The sequence below is a fragment of the Oncorhynchus kisutch genome, linkage group LG6 (genome assembly GCF_002021735.2).
Source record: "Oncorhynchus kisutch isolate 150728-3 linkage group LG6, Okis_V2, whole genome shotgun sequence".
Lineage (NCBI taxonomy): Eukaryota > Metazoa > Chordata > Actinopteri > Salmoniformes > Salmonidae > Oncorhynchus > Oncorhynchus kisutch.
Genome location: NC_034179.2, coordinates 20,036,348 through 20,053,822, shown reverse-complemented (window position 1 = coordinate 20,053,822; position 17,475 = coordinate 20,036,348). Strand labels below are relative to the sequence as shown.

Below are 17,475 nucleotides of genomic sequence, written 5' to 3'. Positions count from 1 at the left end.
ATGCAAAGTAGAAAGAGCTATTAGGGGGCTGTGGTTTTCATTAAGACATTTGACTGTTCTGTCTGGGCCTGGGCCTTCTCACCAATACAGTACAGAGTGGGCAGAGCAGTTAGCTGCCTGTGTGGAAATCTCATTAGCGCACAGCCCTGACTCAACTGCATCTGACCACTAGAAGGCTGCTAAGCTCTCTCTCTCTCTCTCTCTGTTTGTGTGTGTGTGTGTGTGTGTGTGTGTGGCACAATGCTATATGTCAGTCAATGTCTGGCAATGTGTTGATCGTGACTAGTGTGGCTCGGGTGCTTCATGTGACGTGCTTGGCCTTATTGTTGTTTAACCCACTGTGGTGCTAATCCTCTGACCGAGCTGCTGTCACCTGGTTGTGATCTCAGAGCAGCTGGCTGTGTCCTCTGCCCTCTGCATCCCTCTCGCTCACTGCTCACTTACGCCCACACCAGGCACTGCTGCATGGGTGCTCCCATGACTGGTAGCAACCCAAGCGCTGTGTCTTCTCTACTGTCCAAGATGTCTGATTTGTTTACTAGAAACTCAAAGGTCACTGTCTCAACAACACTCTGACATTTAAACATCCTTAGTTCCTGATCTAACTGTGTGAGTCACACTGATCTACTTTACAGGAATAACCTGAACTGATCTGACTATGTACAGCCAACCTGAACTTGTCTTTCCCTCACTTCTCTGTGAATGTGTCAAATGGTAGGCTGCTGATGAGGGACATGTGTGGGCCTGTTGAACTGCAGGACAGAGGACACTTCACCTGAAGAAGTGAAAGGTGATCTTATGTACCGATTTGAGGTTGTTGAGATACAGGCTAGTCTTGTCTGTCCTGATAAATCACCCTAAAAAGAACATTTATTTGGACTGTTCTAATTACGTTGGTAACCAGTTTATAATAGAAATAAGGTACCTCAGGTGTTTGTGGTATATGACCAATATACCAAGACTAAGGGCTGGCAACATGGATACAGCACTTAGCCATGGTAAATTAGTCATATATTAAAGTTATGTGTATAAATTATGGTTAATAAGTGATAAGCAGTAATGGGCATTCACTACCATCATAGAACTTTTATGAATTGTTTTATTCTGTTATGAAATTCAACCCACAATTTATAGTGCATTTAATGTCCCAAAAATTATGGAAACATGATAATTTTTTTACGATTCAAAACAAAACCGAGCCGTCCTCAAAAAGCCCTAATCACTCAGCACTATTGAATGCACCACTGAAAACGTAATAGATTGTTAGGACTGTATTGGTATAGTTTATTATAGGATGTTATTACAACACAATAAACAGTATTCCTGGGGCTTAGTTCAAATGCAGTATTTAAAGCAACACACCAGGTGTTACTGTCATGTTCTGACCTTTATTTCCTTTGTTTTGTCATTATTTAGTATGGTCAGGGCGTGAGTTGGGGTGGGCAGTCTATGTTTGTTTTTCTATGATTTTGGGGATTTCTATGTTTCGGCCTAGTATGGTTCTCAATCAGAGGCAGGTGTCATTAGTTGTCTCTGATTGAGAATCATACTTAGGTAGCCTGGGTTGCACTGTTTGTTTGTGGGTGATTGTCTATGTTGATTGCTTGTTTCAGCACAGTTCGCATTAGCTTCACGGTTGTTATTTCGTTTATTGTTTTTGTATAGGGTTTCAGTGTTCAGTGTTTTCTTTATTCAAATTAATGATGAACACATACCACGCCGCATTTTGGTCCGCCGATCCATCTCGCCTCTCCTCTTCAGATGAAGTGGAGGACGACCGTGACAGTTACAAAGTGAGGTCATTTCTGACATGAGTCCATAAACCTGACATTCTTAGGCTGCATTTAGATAGGCAGCCCAATTCGGATTTTTTCCCCCTTACTAATCTTGACCAATCAGATCAGCCCTGAAAAAGATCTGATGTGAAAAGATCTGATGTGATTGGTCAAAAGACCAATTAGTGGAAAAACCATCAGAATTGGGAAGCCTTTCTAAACACAGCCTTAGATATCTGTAGTTCATATATTTTCAAAGATGTACATGATGTGGAGAATCCCGTATACAGGTTGATTCCCTGTCAGATTATTCAGGCTGTTTATTCAGGCTGTTTCAACAGAAACTGCAGTCAGTCCTGTGTGACTAATTAGCACACAGGAGCTTGTAGAGATCCTCCTCTGGTGTGTGTGTAGAGGTGTGTGAGTGTGCATGCTTATGGATGATTGGGCGGTGGGGGTTCTTTCACACACACGCACAGCCTCTCCAATTGTGTGGCCATTGTGTGCTTTGCCAAGTACATCAACTCCTGCAGAGTTGAGTGCAGACTAGAGTTTTGAACCTCCGAATCATTCGAATTGCTATGCGTCGATACTTAAAAATGTAAATTGTTAAATAGCCTTTTTCCTTGTGTGGACCGTCAATGTCCCCAGTTGGTCTAATTTATGGTTTGTTTACTATTCTTGGGGACTTCTGATCCTCACAAGTATAGTTAAACATGTCCCCCCCAACACAGACAGACAGACAGACAGACAGACAGACAGACAGACAGACAGACAGACAGACAGACAGACAGACAGACAGACAGACAGACAGACAGACAGACAGACAGACAGACAGACAGACAGACAGACAGACAGACAGTTGAGAGAGGGGGATGCAGGCTGTGTAGGCAGACAGAGGTTGGTAGGGGTGTGTAATGTTATGTTCTCCTTTGTGTGGACATGCTTTAGGTGGACATGCTTTAAGAAAATAATAATTTCTCTGTTTACTCTTATGGCAGGCACATGTAATGCTGCAGTAGAGGGGTGTGGCTGCCTGGGGCATGTGTAGATGTTATCACGAGGACCATTATCCATGGGGTTGGGGGATTAAACTGTGGAATTGGTTCCTGAAATCCCTTTGCTGTGATCTAAGCAGATTTCAGTATTGAGACCAAATATAATATTTTGTTCTTTGTCCAATCCCTCCCTCTGCCCTGTTTTGCCTTAATGGTGATTATGGATATGGCTGTAACATGCTCAGTGTGTTTGTTCTCTGTGTGAACTTCGTTTTGATGTAGTTTTTCATCCATGGCTGTTGAGTTAGCTGTAAAAGTTATCCTCTCTCCCCTCATTCATGTGGAGTGACAGGGCAGAAGGCAGCTAGCTGGCAGCCCTGTTTGCTTTAGGCCTGACCTGGGCACACTACCAGCTTTGTCATGGCATTGACAGTTACTGACAAAGTAACTGCCAATGAACAGCTGACAAGTAATTTCCCTGTGAATAACTTTGTATCGATCTTATCAAGAGCTTATCAAGAGCTCCTTCAAACGCTAGTGTGATTTTGAGTTCTCAGCTACCATTGGGGAGAGAAGTGCAGCTGTGAAAAGAAGTGTGGAAAGAGGGAGGGAACCCCTCTGTTTTATTGGATAATGATGTAACCTATGGATGAGATGAGTAAGAGGAAATTAATGTGTAAAATCAGACGATGTTTATTGGAACTTGGGAAAATGATGACGTTGTGAAGGAATGGAGGAGACAGGACAAGGCCTGTAAAATCAGTCTGTTGATTGGATGCTGGGGGTCATTCCCTTTGCAGAGATACGGGCTGACCATAAGTGACACATCTGATCTTCCTACAGAAACAACCTGTACAGAGAAAGACATATGAAAGTGAAAGTAATGGAGCCAGACACCCTCAGAAACATGTCCCTCTTCTCCACCCATCTCTTTGTGTGTATTGTCATCGATCATTGTCAATAGCCTTCTTTGAAATGAGCACCCTCCTCCAACCCCCAAACCCTCTTTGCCCCCTCCCTCTCTGACCATGCTGCTAATGTCAGGAAACAAAAGAAGGAGAAGTGGAAGGGAAGGTACTGAGGCCTCTGGAGTCCATTGTGAAAGGATCAGACGTGGACATTCTCAGCTAAACTCTGTCACGCTCGTTGTTAGAATAAATGGACCAAGGCGCAGCGTGCGTAGAGTTCCACATGTTTAATTATAGAAACTTACCAAAAGAATACAGAAAAAACGAAACGGGAAGAAATTGAGTGCTCACAGACACTACACAAAAACAAGATCCCACAAAAGAACAGTGGGAGAAGGCTGCCTAAAAATGATCCCCAATCAGAGACAACGATAGACAGCTGCCTCTGATTGGGAACCATACCAGGCCAACATAGAAATGAAAGAACTAGACTACCCACCCTAGTCACACCCTGACCTAACCAAAATAGAGAATAAAAAGGATCTCTAAGGTCAGGGTGTGACACTCTTAGGGATTTCCAAACATGTTCAGCATCCTACTGGGACTTTCTTAGAGACAGGGAAAGGGCTCTTTTTTATAGCAATTCTGGAGAAATATCAGTTTTCCTTTTATGGAGGCAGCGGTAGAGCTCTCTGGAGAATTAAAGAGAGAAAGAGCAGAAATGGAGGGCCTGGCAGAAGATCAAGCCCAGCAGGGCAGAGCAGTAGCACAGGAATGTACAGGCTCATTATTCTACCTGCCTGCTGATGATATTTCAGTGAGGAGGGGGAATTGGGAGTTGAGATGAATTGCACATTCCTAGTCCCTGATGTCAGGGTAACCGATTCCTCTATCCGTCTGCATACTGCATTACTAGCTGACACCCAGTCAGCAGTGATGAAGGTGAGACTAGTGTTCTCAGTCTGACTCTCTCTGACCAAGATGAAGAGGCAGAGATAACTGGCTGTGTTATTCAGCATCTGTGCTGCTTCCTGTAACAGACTCCCTCCCCCTATTTCCACACAGAGAGATCTGGAGCCAGCAACATTCTCAGGAAGGAACCACTAATACATCATGTTAGGACATCCTGTATAGCAAACTAATGTTATACATTGACTGTTTTACAGTGTACGGCAACACTACAATCAAAATGCTGTACAAATCACACCTATTTAACAGGACAATAAATATCATGACCGGCACAGGTTTGAGTGTGTCATGAACTGCAACGCTGCTGGGTTTTTCACACTGAACAGTTTCCTGTGTGTATCAAGAATAGTCCACCACTCAAAGGACATCCAGCCAACTTGACACAACTGTGGGAAGCATTGGAGTCAACATGGGCCAGCATTCCTGTGGAAAGACCCTGTGTAGAGTCCATGACCTGACAAATTGAGGCTGTTCTGAGGGCAAAAGGAGGTGCAATGCAATAGTAGAAAGGTGTTCCTGATGTTTTGTATACTCAGTGTACATTGTGCTGTTGAGTGTAGGAAATATGTGCGAACACCATTGTTTCAGAACCAGGACAAAAGACAGAAAAATTAATGAACACCGCTTGAAATTAATTAGAAATACCAAGACCAGAGAAAATATCAACCATGGTAACTAGCCATATCCTTGGTAACTAACTATCCCCATTACCTTTCGGATAGGGTTGCTACGAGGGTTCTAGTTTTACAGCATGGTGACACTCAGACATAGTCACACAGACAGCCCATGAGACCGTACTGGAGCTACAGTTTGTTGATCCAGCAGGTCTGGAGGATATGAGGTTTCAGATAGTGAATCCAGGTCAATCTGTGTCTGTAGCAGATAAGCCCAGATCCTCCTGGTGATGGGTCTGTGAGCTCTCTAGGCAGATGCCTAACAGAGGTTTTTAGTGCCAATTGTGATTTGCTCATAACAAGAGGGGTGCAGCAGTATTTAGCCAAGGAAAAGGGTTTAACATTGAGGCCTAATCCATTCCCATAGCTTAACCATAAAAACCATGTGAGCTCTGAACATGGTACAGGGGAGTATAGCTTGCACAGCAAAAGTAGCATGCAATGTTCTCTCCCTCTCTCTCCTTATGCTCTGTTTTGTGCCCTGTCTCTTTCTCTCTTTGTCTTTCTCTCTCTCTTTCTATAAAATATTGATTGGATTTACCTTTCCAGCATGCAACAGAGATGTTATAATAAAACCCTTGCATAATGATAGAATGTATTGACATAGTATTACTGACAGGATTTAACTACTGTTTTCTCATGGCCTTCAAAACACTATGTGAGTACATGATCCAGCCGGTTATAGTAGCAGTGTGTGGTCAGACTGTTTGTACAGACAGTGCGTGGCTTTAGTATGTGCTGCACTGCATTACTGTCAGAGGTGGAGGCAGCCAGGCGGGATGACCGTAATGTTATTGAGTGACGAATGATGTAACAGCCTATTGTTTCTGCCTGCCTCAATCAGACCAATACCCAGCATCACAAACAAACTCCTGCACAACATTCCATACCCTGTAAGTTGTGGACTGGCTGCCAGCGTTTGGAGGAACCCTGGCTGTGCCACTCAGGACTACTTTTAGAACTAGTTTCCTTCCATTAAGGATGCAGCAGAGGATGAAGGAATTGGGATGTTTGTTTTAGGTTTTTGCTGTTTTCCTTATTCTGTTCAGTCATGCTGCACCTGCTCTGGTCCTGCTATTGTTCTGAAATGAAGGGAATAGGTCTTTCAGGGTTGCCATATTGCCTAGTGAACTAAGCAGTCGCGCAAGTTGAGCCTGCTCTAAGGTTGCAAAAAAAAAACACAGTGGAAAAAAACCCAACAGCGAAAACAACTAAATTGCAAAGAATTCCAGTAGCCTAAAACTGATCTTTCAGGTTCCTCCCCATTGTTTAAGTGAAAGATGGACATTTTATGGCAATCTGGCAAGTTCAGCCTACTCAATTTTTTTTAAACTGATAACAGCCAAAATACAAAGCATTCCATTGCTGATCTTTCTGGTTCCTCCCATATGTGTAGGTGAAAAGCAGGCAATAATGGCACTTCTGTAAATAGCACATTTATATTTTTGGGCAAGTGATCATAATCTTCGGGCAACCAAAAAATACTCATAATTAGCCCGATGGGCAAGTGTGCCTTTTAGACTTGAATGTCAATCCCTGAGATCCCTCCATTTAAACAAAACTACTTAAGGTGTATGGGTAATAATTGTTAGTTATCAAGAAGATGAGTAAATATATGTACCAACAACTGAAGCCTGTTTGACATGTTGCTTGTTGGATATGAAGTGGTCCTTGATAGGGAATGAAGGCCAGGCATGTTTTTCTAGACATTCACTTAACACGCTGGTTGTAGGGCTACAGCCTGTTAGTGAGACAGACTAGTGTTTTAGTTTTTCCCATAAATGGAAGGCGTTCACACGTTCACACCCCTTGACGTTTTCAACATTTTGTTGTGTTACAAAGTGGGATTAAAATGGATTTAATTGTAACTTTTGGTCAACGATCTACACAAAATACTCTAATGTCAAAGTGGAAGACAAATTCTAACATTTATTAAAAAATGCAAAATAAAGCACAAATATATCTTGATTAGATAAGGATTCACCTCCCTGGGACAATACATGTTAGAAGCACCTTTGGCAAAGATTACAGATGTGAGTCTTTCTGTCTCTAAGAGCTTTGCACACCTGGATTTCACAATATTTGCCCACTAGGCTTTATACAATTCTTTAAGTTCTGTCAAGGTGGTTGTTGATCATTGCTAGAAAGCATGTTTCAAGTCTTGCCATAGATGTTCAATCCTATTAAAGTCAAAACTGTAACTACGCCACTCAGGAACATTCAATGTCATCTTGGTAAGCAACTTCAGTGTAGATTTGGCCTTGTGTTTGATGTTATTGCCCTGCTGAAAGGTGAATGTGTCTCCCAGTGTCTGTTGGAAAGCAGACTGAACCAAGGTTTCTTCTAGGATTCTGCCTGTGTTTAGCTGTATTCCTAGGACTAGGGGGAAAAAAACTCCCTTGTCCATGCCAATGATGAGCATACCCATAAAATAATGTACCACAACTATGCTTGAAAATATGAAGAGTCGTACTCAGTGATGTGTTGGATTTGCCCCAAACAGCTTTGTGTTCAGGACAAACAGTACATTTCTTTGCCACACTTTTTGCAGTATTACTTGTTTCAAACAGGATGCATGTTTTGTAATATTTGTATTCTGTACAGACCTTTTTTTCATTCTGTCATTTAGGTTAGTATTGTGGAGTAACTACAATGTTGTTGATCCATTCTCATTTTTCTCATATCACAACTATTAAACTCTTAACTGTTTTAAAATCACCGTTGGCCTCATGGTGAAATTCCTGAGCAGTTTCCTTCCTCTCCAGAAACTGAGTTAGGAAGGATGGTGGTATCTTTGTAGTGACTGGGTGTATTGATACACCATCCAAGGCCTAATTAATAACTTTACCATGCTTAAAGGGATCAGCGTCTGCTTATTATTATTACTATTATTATTATAGCATTTTTTTTACACCTGCTAAATCTTTGTGGTTTGAATCCCTGCTTGAAATTGACTACTGGATTGAGGGACATTACAGATAATTGTATGTATGGGTTACAGAGATGGGGTAGTCATTCTAAAATCATGTTAACTACTATTATTGAACACAGAATGAGTCCATGCAACTTATGTGATTTGTTAAGCAAATTTTTACTCCTGAACTTATTTAGTCTTGCAATAACAAAAGGATTGAATACTAATTGACTCAAGACATTTTTTTTCATTTTTTTTATTCATTTGTCAAATGTTTTACAAACAAAATTACTTTTTAATATTATGGGGTATTGTGTGTAGATCAGTGACACAATCTTGATTTTATAAAACTAAATTCAGGCTGTAACACGACAAAATTTGGAAAAAGTAAAGGGGTGTGAATACTTTCTGAAGTCACTCTACTGCTGAGGTGTCTGCCTGTTCTGTGCTGGTAGTCAGGAAACGGTCTTGAGTACAGGAAATTGTATAATTAACACACACATGCACGTTCACAGTCAAACACACACATACAGGCTCTTTCTCTCACTTACACACACATTTCCCAACAACCTGCCAGTGCCTTGTGATTTTGCTGATGATGACAAACCCTTTCAATATGAGTTGATGAATATGAGTCCTCCACTCCAGTGGTCTCTAGGGAATTTAACATGTGGTTACTGTGCTCATTTTGCTCTGGAGTGGGCTCTGGAAATCAGTGGTAATGAAGTCAAATCGCCATCTAGGGAACAAATAAAGAACTGTTTTTTTTTACAGATCAAATCTCTTTCAATCTTGGCAAAACATTGACTTGGGCTCCTGTACAAAATCCACCATATCCTGATATCACTGGATAAATAATCTTTCAGTCAATTAGATAATTAAGTATTATATACAGTTGAAGTCGGAAGTTTACATACACTTAGGTTGGAGTCATTAAAACTTGTTTTTCAACCACTCCACAAATTTCTTGGCAAGTCGGTTAGGTCATCTACATCTACTTTGTGCATGACACAAGTAATTTTTCCAACAGTGTTTACAGACAGATTATTTAACTTATAATTCACTGTATCACAATTACAGTGGGGTCAGAAGTTTACATACACTAAGTTGACTGTGCCTTTAAACAGCTTGGAAAATTCCAGAAAATTATGTCATGGCTTTAGAAGCTTCTGATAGGCTAATTGACATATTTTGAGTCAATTGGTGGTGTACCTGTGGATGCATTTTAAGGCCTACCTTCAAGCTCAGTGCCTCTTTGCTTGACATCATGGGAAAATCAAAAGAAATCAGCCAAGAATTGTAGATCTCCACAAGTCTGGTTCATCTTTGGGCGCAATTTCCAAACGTCTGAAAGTACCAAGTTCATGTTTACAAACAATAGTACGCAAGTATAAACACCATGGGACCATGCAGCCATCATACCGCTCAGGAAGGACACACATTCTTTCTCATAGAGATGAACGTACTTTGGTACGAAAAGTGCAAATCAATCCCAGAACAACAGCAAAGGACCTTGTGAAGATGCTGGAGGAAACAGGTACAAAAGTATCTATATCCACAGTAAAACAAGTCCTATATGGACATAATCTGAAAGGCCGCTCAGCAAGGAAGAAGCCACTGCTCCAAAACCGCCATAAAAAAGCCAGACTACGGTTTGCAACTGCACATGGGGACAAAGATCGTACTTTTTGGAGAAATGTCCTCTGGTCTGATGAAACAAATAGAACTGTTTGGCCATAATGACCATCATTATGTTTGGAGGGAAAAGGGGGAGGCTTGCAAGCCGACGAATACCATGCCAGCTGTGAAGCACGGGGGTGTCCGCATCATGTTGTGGGGGTGCTTTGCTGCAGGAGGGACTGGTGCACTCCACAAAATAGATGGCATCATGAGGAGGAAAATTGTGGATATATTGGAGCAACATCTCAAGACATCAGTCAGGAAGTTAAAGCTTGGCCGCGAATGGGTCTTCCAAATGGACAATGACCCCAAGCATACTTTTAAGGACAACAAAGTCAAGGTATTGGATTGGCCATCACAAAGCCCTGACCTCAATCCCATAGAAAATTTGTGGGCAGAACAGAAAAAGCGTGTGCGAGCAAGGAGGCCTACAAACCTGACTCCTTTCCTCCAGCTCTGTCAGGAGGAATGGGCCAAAATTCACCCAACTTATTGTGGGAAGCTTGTGGAAGGCTACCTGAAACGTTTGACCCAAGTTAAACAATTTAAAGACAATACTACCAAATACTAATTGAGTGCATGGGAACCCACTGGGAATGTGATGAAAGAAATAAAAGCTGAAATCGTTTATTCTATTATTCTGACATTTCACATTCTTAAAATAAAGTGGCAATACTAACTGACCTAAGACAGGGAATTTTTACTAGGATTAAATGTCAGGAATTGTGAAAACTGAGTTTAAACATATTTGGCTAAGGTGTATGTAAACTTCTGACTTCAACTGTATAAACTAACTCACCCTCTTCTCTACCACCCCTCTCTCTCTCGCTCTCGCTCTCTCAGGTGAGCTGCTAAGCCAGCCGCGCCCCGAGGGGCTGACTGAGATCATCTGCCCAAAGAATGGTTCGGAGCGGGTCAACGTGGCACTGGTTTACCCCCCTACGCCCACTGTGGTCAGCCCCAGCCTCAAATGATTCCTTCTGCCTAGCCTCTACTGTCCTGTCCTGTCTGACTGTAACCTCACGCTGCCTGCCTCTCTAGCCAACTCTTAAGTCTAAACACCACACCCCAGCTCTCCCTCTGAATCTCCTCAACCTACCCAGGCAGCAGTCTGGACACATAGCCATGCAAGGTCACATAGATATGCACTGTCAGCTGGATGGAGCAGAGCAGATAACTGTAAGTATCCTGAAATATTAATGCAGGATTGGCCTCAAAAGGGTCATAGGTTGGTAACTAGAGGGTTGGATGCTTAGAGCCTTCTATTTACTGTTTAAATGCAATTGACAAAGTATCTAATTATAAGAGTGTCTAATATTGTCCTTTTTTTCCCTTAATTTTTTATAGGTTGTCCAGCTGTTACTACATGCCTCACCATGATGACAAAGATGGTATTAAAGGACTTTGGCTGAAAGCAAACCTGGGTTGTTTTTAAGACCCATACAAGCCATCAACAAGCAGTGTCTTTTCCAACTGTCCTACTCTCTAACTGCCCTCAAACTCTACCAAACCTCTGCCTACAACCTACTCAAGACCAAACACAGGAAATCAACCTATCCATGCTATGAATTCAACAACAAGAGAGATGAGTGGGCAAAAATGGACTGGTTTCTCTCTTTACTACTTAGTGGTGTCATGAAATGTTGGAAACCTCTTGGCTGGACTGCAACCCATTCTAACTTCCAGTAATGCTGCTTATCCTGTCCACATGTCAAGGTTGTGATTGATGAACGTAGGAAAGAGAACTGACTGAACCTCCTACGTTATCATGCTGTTTGTAAACCAAATACTGTCTTGTATAGCCAAATACATGAACCACATACTCCTGAACACACATTACCCATGTATAGACCTTATTATTTGCTTTAGCCTTTGCGAATGGACAGCTGTATCATATGAAGTAAATGCTGGGTCTTACATATTATGACAGACATACAGAACAAAAATATAAATGCAACATGCACCAATTTCAAATATTTTACTTAATTACAGTTCATATAAGGAAATCAGTAAATTGAAATAAATGAATTGGGCTCTAATCTATGGATTTCAAATGACTGGGAATACAAATATGCATCACAGAACTTTAAAAAAAATAAGGCCATGGATCTTCAAACCAGTCAGTATCTGGTGGATATTCCTGCAGTCAGCATGCAAATTGCATTCTCCCTCAATTTGAGACATCTGTGACATTGTGTTTTGTGACAAAATTGTACATTTCAGAGTGGCCTTTCATTGTCCCCAGCACAAGATGCACCTGTGTAATGATCATGCTGTTTAATCAGCTTATTGATATGCCACTCCTGTCAGGTGGATGGATTATCTTGGCAAAGGAGAAATGCTCACTAACAGGGATGTAAACAAATTTGTGCACAAAATGTGAGAGAAATAAGCTTTTTGTGTGGATGGAAAATGTGTTTTATATTTTTGTTGAGTGTATTATGTAAGATCAGGGGACTGCCTTTATGCCAAGGAAATTCCAGTTCAGCTGGATTTGAAAAGATATTTCATTTTAACATATCCTGATCAAACCATGGTGTGATGTACATGTGATATGCCATTTCAACTTCAGTAAGAAAGGTACTCGGTTTCTCATTAGACTTGTTCAAAAATGATCATTGTATGTAAATAAAATATAATAATGTTCTCTAAAGGAAACAGAAAGAGAAGACCTCTGTAGGTGTTGAGTTTTAAGTCTTCCTAAGACTATTTGTGGTCATGTTGGAAGAGATGTTTTTTCACTGCTATGGGGAGATACTGCAATATGTTTAAAACATGGAAGAAACAAGTTAATACACCTTTTGTGTGTAATATCTTTATTTTTGTACAACACAAGTTGTCACCACTCAACATTATTTACAGTGCGACGTTGTGCATGGCTGTCTTGGCCAGTGTGAGAGTGTACATACAATTTTATATGTAGCTGGTCAAACCATCTCCCAACACAACATATAAAGCACAACATACAAGTATGCCAACTACTGGTTTTAATATTACCATATTGTTGTGTCTTTTTCATTTCACCTTTTTTGTCCCCAATTTCGTGGTATCCAATTGGTAGTAGTTAGTCTTTTCTCATCGCTGCAACTCCCGTGTGGACTCGGGAGAGGCGAAGGTCGAGAGCCATGTGTCCTCCGAAACACAACCCAACCTAGCTGCACTGCTTTTTGACACAACGCACATCCAACCCGGAGGCCAGCCGCACCAATGTGTCGGAGGAAACACCGTACACCTGGTCGACTGGCCCGCCACTCAAGACAAGGATATCCCTGCCGGCCAAACCCTCCCTAACCCGGACGACGCTGGGCCATGGACCTCCCGATCGCGGCCGGCTACCAAGAATCTCTGGTGGCACAGCTAGCATTGCGATGCAGTGCCTTAGACCACTGCGCCACCTGGGAGGCCCCATCTTTTTCATTTCTACTTTTTTTTACACACTACTACCAAAGATTTTTATAACTAAATCAAGATTGACCACAGCCTGTCTGTTAGGGAAGGCATACATAATTCAATTAGCCTTTTCCTTCCTAAATAACAACATTTTTTGAAACTTTCGTCAGAGATTCTAGTTTTGGAAACAGAAAACTGTATTGAGATTAAATGTTTAATCGATGAGAAAATTACCAGAATTTCGGCCAAAATTCATCTCGTTCCATCTTCTCATACTGCCAGCCAACTGGGCTTCCTCCATGGTAACGCCAAGCTGATGCTTCACATTTATACATCAGGTGAAATATCTGTCCCATTGTTCTATCTCTGCTACTACTGTAGATATGATGGCTCTATGACCTTTATGGGAATAATATTTTGATACTGCTCAATGACTGTTTATATTTCTTGACATTGAGGATCACAACCAATAACATTTCTAAAAATAAAAATCACACATTTTACATATTGATAAGAGTCGAGTCTAGTTACTCTACCCTCTGTATTTGAATGGAAGTTCTTACTCTGGTTCTGCCAACTACACATTAAATCAAATCAATTTGTATTTGTCAAATGTGCCGAATAAAACAGGTGTAGACCTTACAGTGAAATGCTTACTTACAAACTCTTTCCCAACGATGCAGAGTTAAATACAATTCAAATACAAATGCATGAGAAACAAAACACAATAATGAAGCTATAGTATATACAAGTAGTACCAATACCATGTCAATGTGCAGGGATATGTGGTAATTGAGGTAGATATGTACATGTAGGTAGGGGTAAAGTGACAAGGTATCAGGATATACACTCAGTGGTAGGTTTATTATGTACACCCATCTAGCACCGGGTCGGACCCTCATTTGCCTCCAGAACAGCCTGACTGCAACAGGAATCGTTATTCGTCGTACCAGGCAATGTTTTTCAACTTTCCAATGTCTGTTGGAAAGCACACTGAACCAGGTTTTCCTCTAGGATTTTGGATGTGCTTAGCTCTATTTTGCTTATTTTAATCCTAAAAAAAAGTCAGTGTCGATGACAAGCATACCCATAACATGATGCAGCCACCACCATGCTTGAAAATATGAAGAGCGGTATTCAGTGAGGTGTTGTGTTGGATTTGCCCCAAACATTACACTTTGTATTCAGGACATTAAGTTAATTTCTTTGCCACATTTTTTGCAGTTTTATTTTAGTGCCATGTTGAAAACTGGATGCATGTTTTGGAATATTTTTACTCTGTACAGGCTTCCTTCTTTTCACTCTTGCCATTTATGTTCATTTTGTGGAGTAACTACAATGTTTTGATCCATCCTCAGTTTTCTCCTATCACAGCCATTAAACTCTATAACAATTTAAAAGTCACAGTTGGCCTCATGGTGAAATCCATGCGTGGTTTCCTTCCTCTCCGGCAACTGAGTTATGGACACTTGTATCTTTGTAGTGAATCAAAAGTCTAATTAATAACTTCACCATGCTCAAAGGGATATTCAATGACTGAGGAACCTTACAGATAAGTGTATGTGTGGGTTACAGAGATGAGGTAGTCATTCAAAAGTAATATGAACCACTATTATTGCACACAGTGTGTGTCCATGCAACCTATTGTGACTTGTTAAGCAAATTTTTACTCCTGAATTTATTTAGGCTTGCCATAACAAAGGGGTTGAATACTTATTGACTCAGCACATTTCAGCTTTTAATTTTTAATTAATTTGTAAACATTTCTAAAAACACTTCTATATTGGCATATTGTGTGCAGGCCAGTGACATCAAATCTAAATTTAATCAATTATACATTCAGACACAACCAAATGTGGAAAAAGTCAAGGGGTGTGAATAGTCTCTGAAGGCACTGTATATCCTGATGCCTTGTCACCATACCAATATACTGTACATACAGTATTTACTTCTATCCCTCCACATTGTAAATATGGTATTTGAACTGACCCTGTATAAAGATTCTTACATTCTCATGTTCTTCTGATTTCAATTTCTTGTTTGTTTTTGTTCTACCGTATATTAGTTTTAGTGCTTCATTGATGTTGATTGTTGGGTTTGGAGCTTGCATGAAAGGCATTTCACTTGTCCACGTAACAAAAATATATATATACAGTACCAGTCAAAAGTTTGTACACACCTACTCATTCAAGGGTTTCTTTATTTTTACTATTTTAAACATTGCAGAACAATAGTGAAGACATCAAACTATGAAATAACACATATGGAATCATGTAGTTATAACGACCAGGTCAGGCAGACTCGAGGTCAGGGGCAGGCAGGCGGGCACAGAGTCAGGACAGGCAAGGGTCAGAACCAGGAGGATGAGAAGAACAGAGACTGGGACAAACAGGCGCTAGGAGAAAAACACTGGTTGACTTGGCAAGCAAGACAAACTGGCACAGACAGACAGAAAACACAGGTATAAATACACAGGGGATAATGGGGAAGATGGGCGACACCTAGAGGGGGGTGGAGACAAGTACAAGGACAGGTGAGACAGATCAGGGTGTGACAGTAGTAACCAAAACAGTGTTAAACAAATATATTTATATTTGAGATTATTCAAAGTAGCCACCCGTTGCCTTGATGACAGCTTTGCACACTAGCTTCACATGGAATGCTTTTCCAACAGTCTTGAAGGAGTTCCCACATATCCTGAGCATTTGTTGGCTGCTTTTCCTTCATTCTGCGGTCCAACTCATCCCAAACCATCTCAGTTGGGTTGAGGTTGGGTGATTGTGGAGGCCAGGTCATCTGATGCAGCACTCCATCACTCTCCTTCTTGGTCAAATAGCCCTTACACAGCCTGGAGGTGTGTTGGGTTATTGTCCTGTTGAAAAAAAAATGATAGTCCCACTAAGCACAAACCAGATGGGATGGCGTATCACTGCAGAATGTTTTGGTAGCCATACTGGTTAAGTGTGCCTTGAATTCTAAATAAATTACAAATGGTGTCACCAGCAAAGCACCCCCACACCTCCTCCTCCATGCTTCACAGTGGGAACCACACAGCCGGAGATCATCCGTTCACCTACTCTGTATCTCGCAAAGACACAGCGGTTGGAACCAAAAATCTCATCAGACCAAAGTACAGATTTCCACTGGTCTAATGGCCAAAAGCAAGTCTCTTCTTCTTATCAGTGTCCTTTGGTAGTGGTTTCTTTGCAGCAATTAGACCATGAGGTCCTGATTCACGCAGTCACCTCTGGACAGTTGATGTTGAGATGTGTATGTTACTTGAACTCTGTGAAGCATTTCTTTGGGCTACAATTTCTGGTAACTCTAATGACTCTGGGTCTTTCTTTGCTGTGGCGGTCCTCATGAGAGCCAGTTTCATCATAGCGTTTGATGGTTTTTGCGACTGCACTTGAAGAAACGTTCAAAGTTATTGGAATGTTCCGGATTGACTGACTTTCATGTCGTAAAGTAATGATGGACTGTCGTTTCTCTTTGCTTATTTGAGCTGTTTTTGACATAATATGGACTTGGTCTTTTACCAAATAGGGCTATCTTTTTTTTGTATACCATCCCTACCTTGTCACAACACAATTGATTGGCTCAAATGCATCAAGAAGGAAAGAAATTCCACAAATGAACTTTTAACAAGGCACACCTGTTAATTGAAATCCATTCTAGGTGGTTGAAAGAATGCCATGAGTGTGCAAGGCTATCATCAAGGCCAAAGGTGGCTACTTTGAGGAATCTCAAATTTAAAATATATATTATTCTACAATGTAGAAAATAGTAGAAATTTTAAAAAGCCTGGAATGAGTAGGTGTGTCTAAACTTTTGACTGGTACTGTTTATATATTTACAGTATAATTTGTTAAAACTTGATAGATATTTGCGTTAAAGAAGCCCTCCATGTCTACCAATAAATACCATATAAGTGATCGACAGTCCAGAAAAAACATGATCATGGATCTACCTGACAATCTGCATTAGTTCTCTGATAACAAGGAGCTCTTTTGTAGATCAGTGATGTCACAGGTGGTATCATGTTGAATATTTGCCCAGGTAGCAGCACCAGGAAATGAGAGACTATTTTAGCTGACAAACATTTGAATGATTAGCCCCTGCATTTGAGTGATAAGACCTGCAGCACACCATATAATTTGTGGTGGA

General features: G+C 41.0%; 1 protein-coding gene across 1 annotated transcript in view; it reads left to right on the top strand.

Moving 5' to 3' along the window:
• The window catches only part of LOC109892477 (malignant fibrous histiocytoma-amplified sequence 1 homolog), a 38,643-nt gene extending 24,826 nt beyond the window's left edge, over positions 1-13,817 (top strand). Inside the window, exons 2-3 of the mRNA XM_020485038.2 lie at positions 10,762-11,097; positions 11,266-13,817. Of these exons, the coding sequence (XP_020340627.1) occupies positions 10,762-10,892 (131 nt within the window). The 3' untranslated portion in view covers positions 10,893-11,097; positions 11,266-13,817. The remainder of the gene's footprint in view (positions 1-10,761; positions 11,098-11,265) is intronic.
• Positions 13,818-17,475: the final 3,658 nt, after the last annotated feature.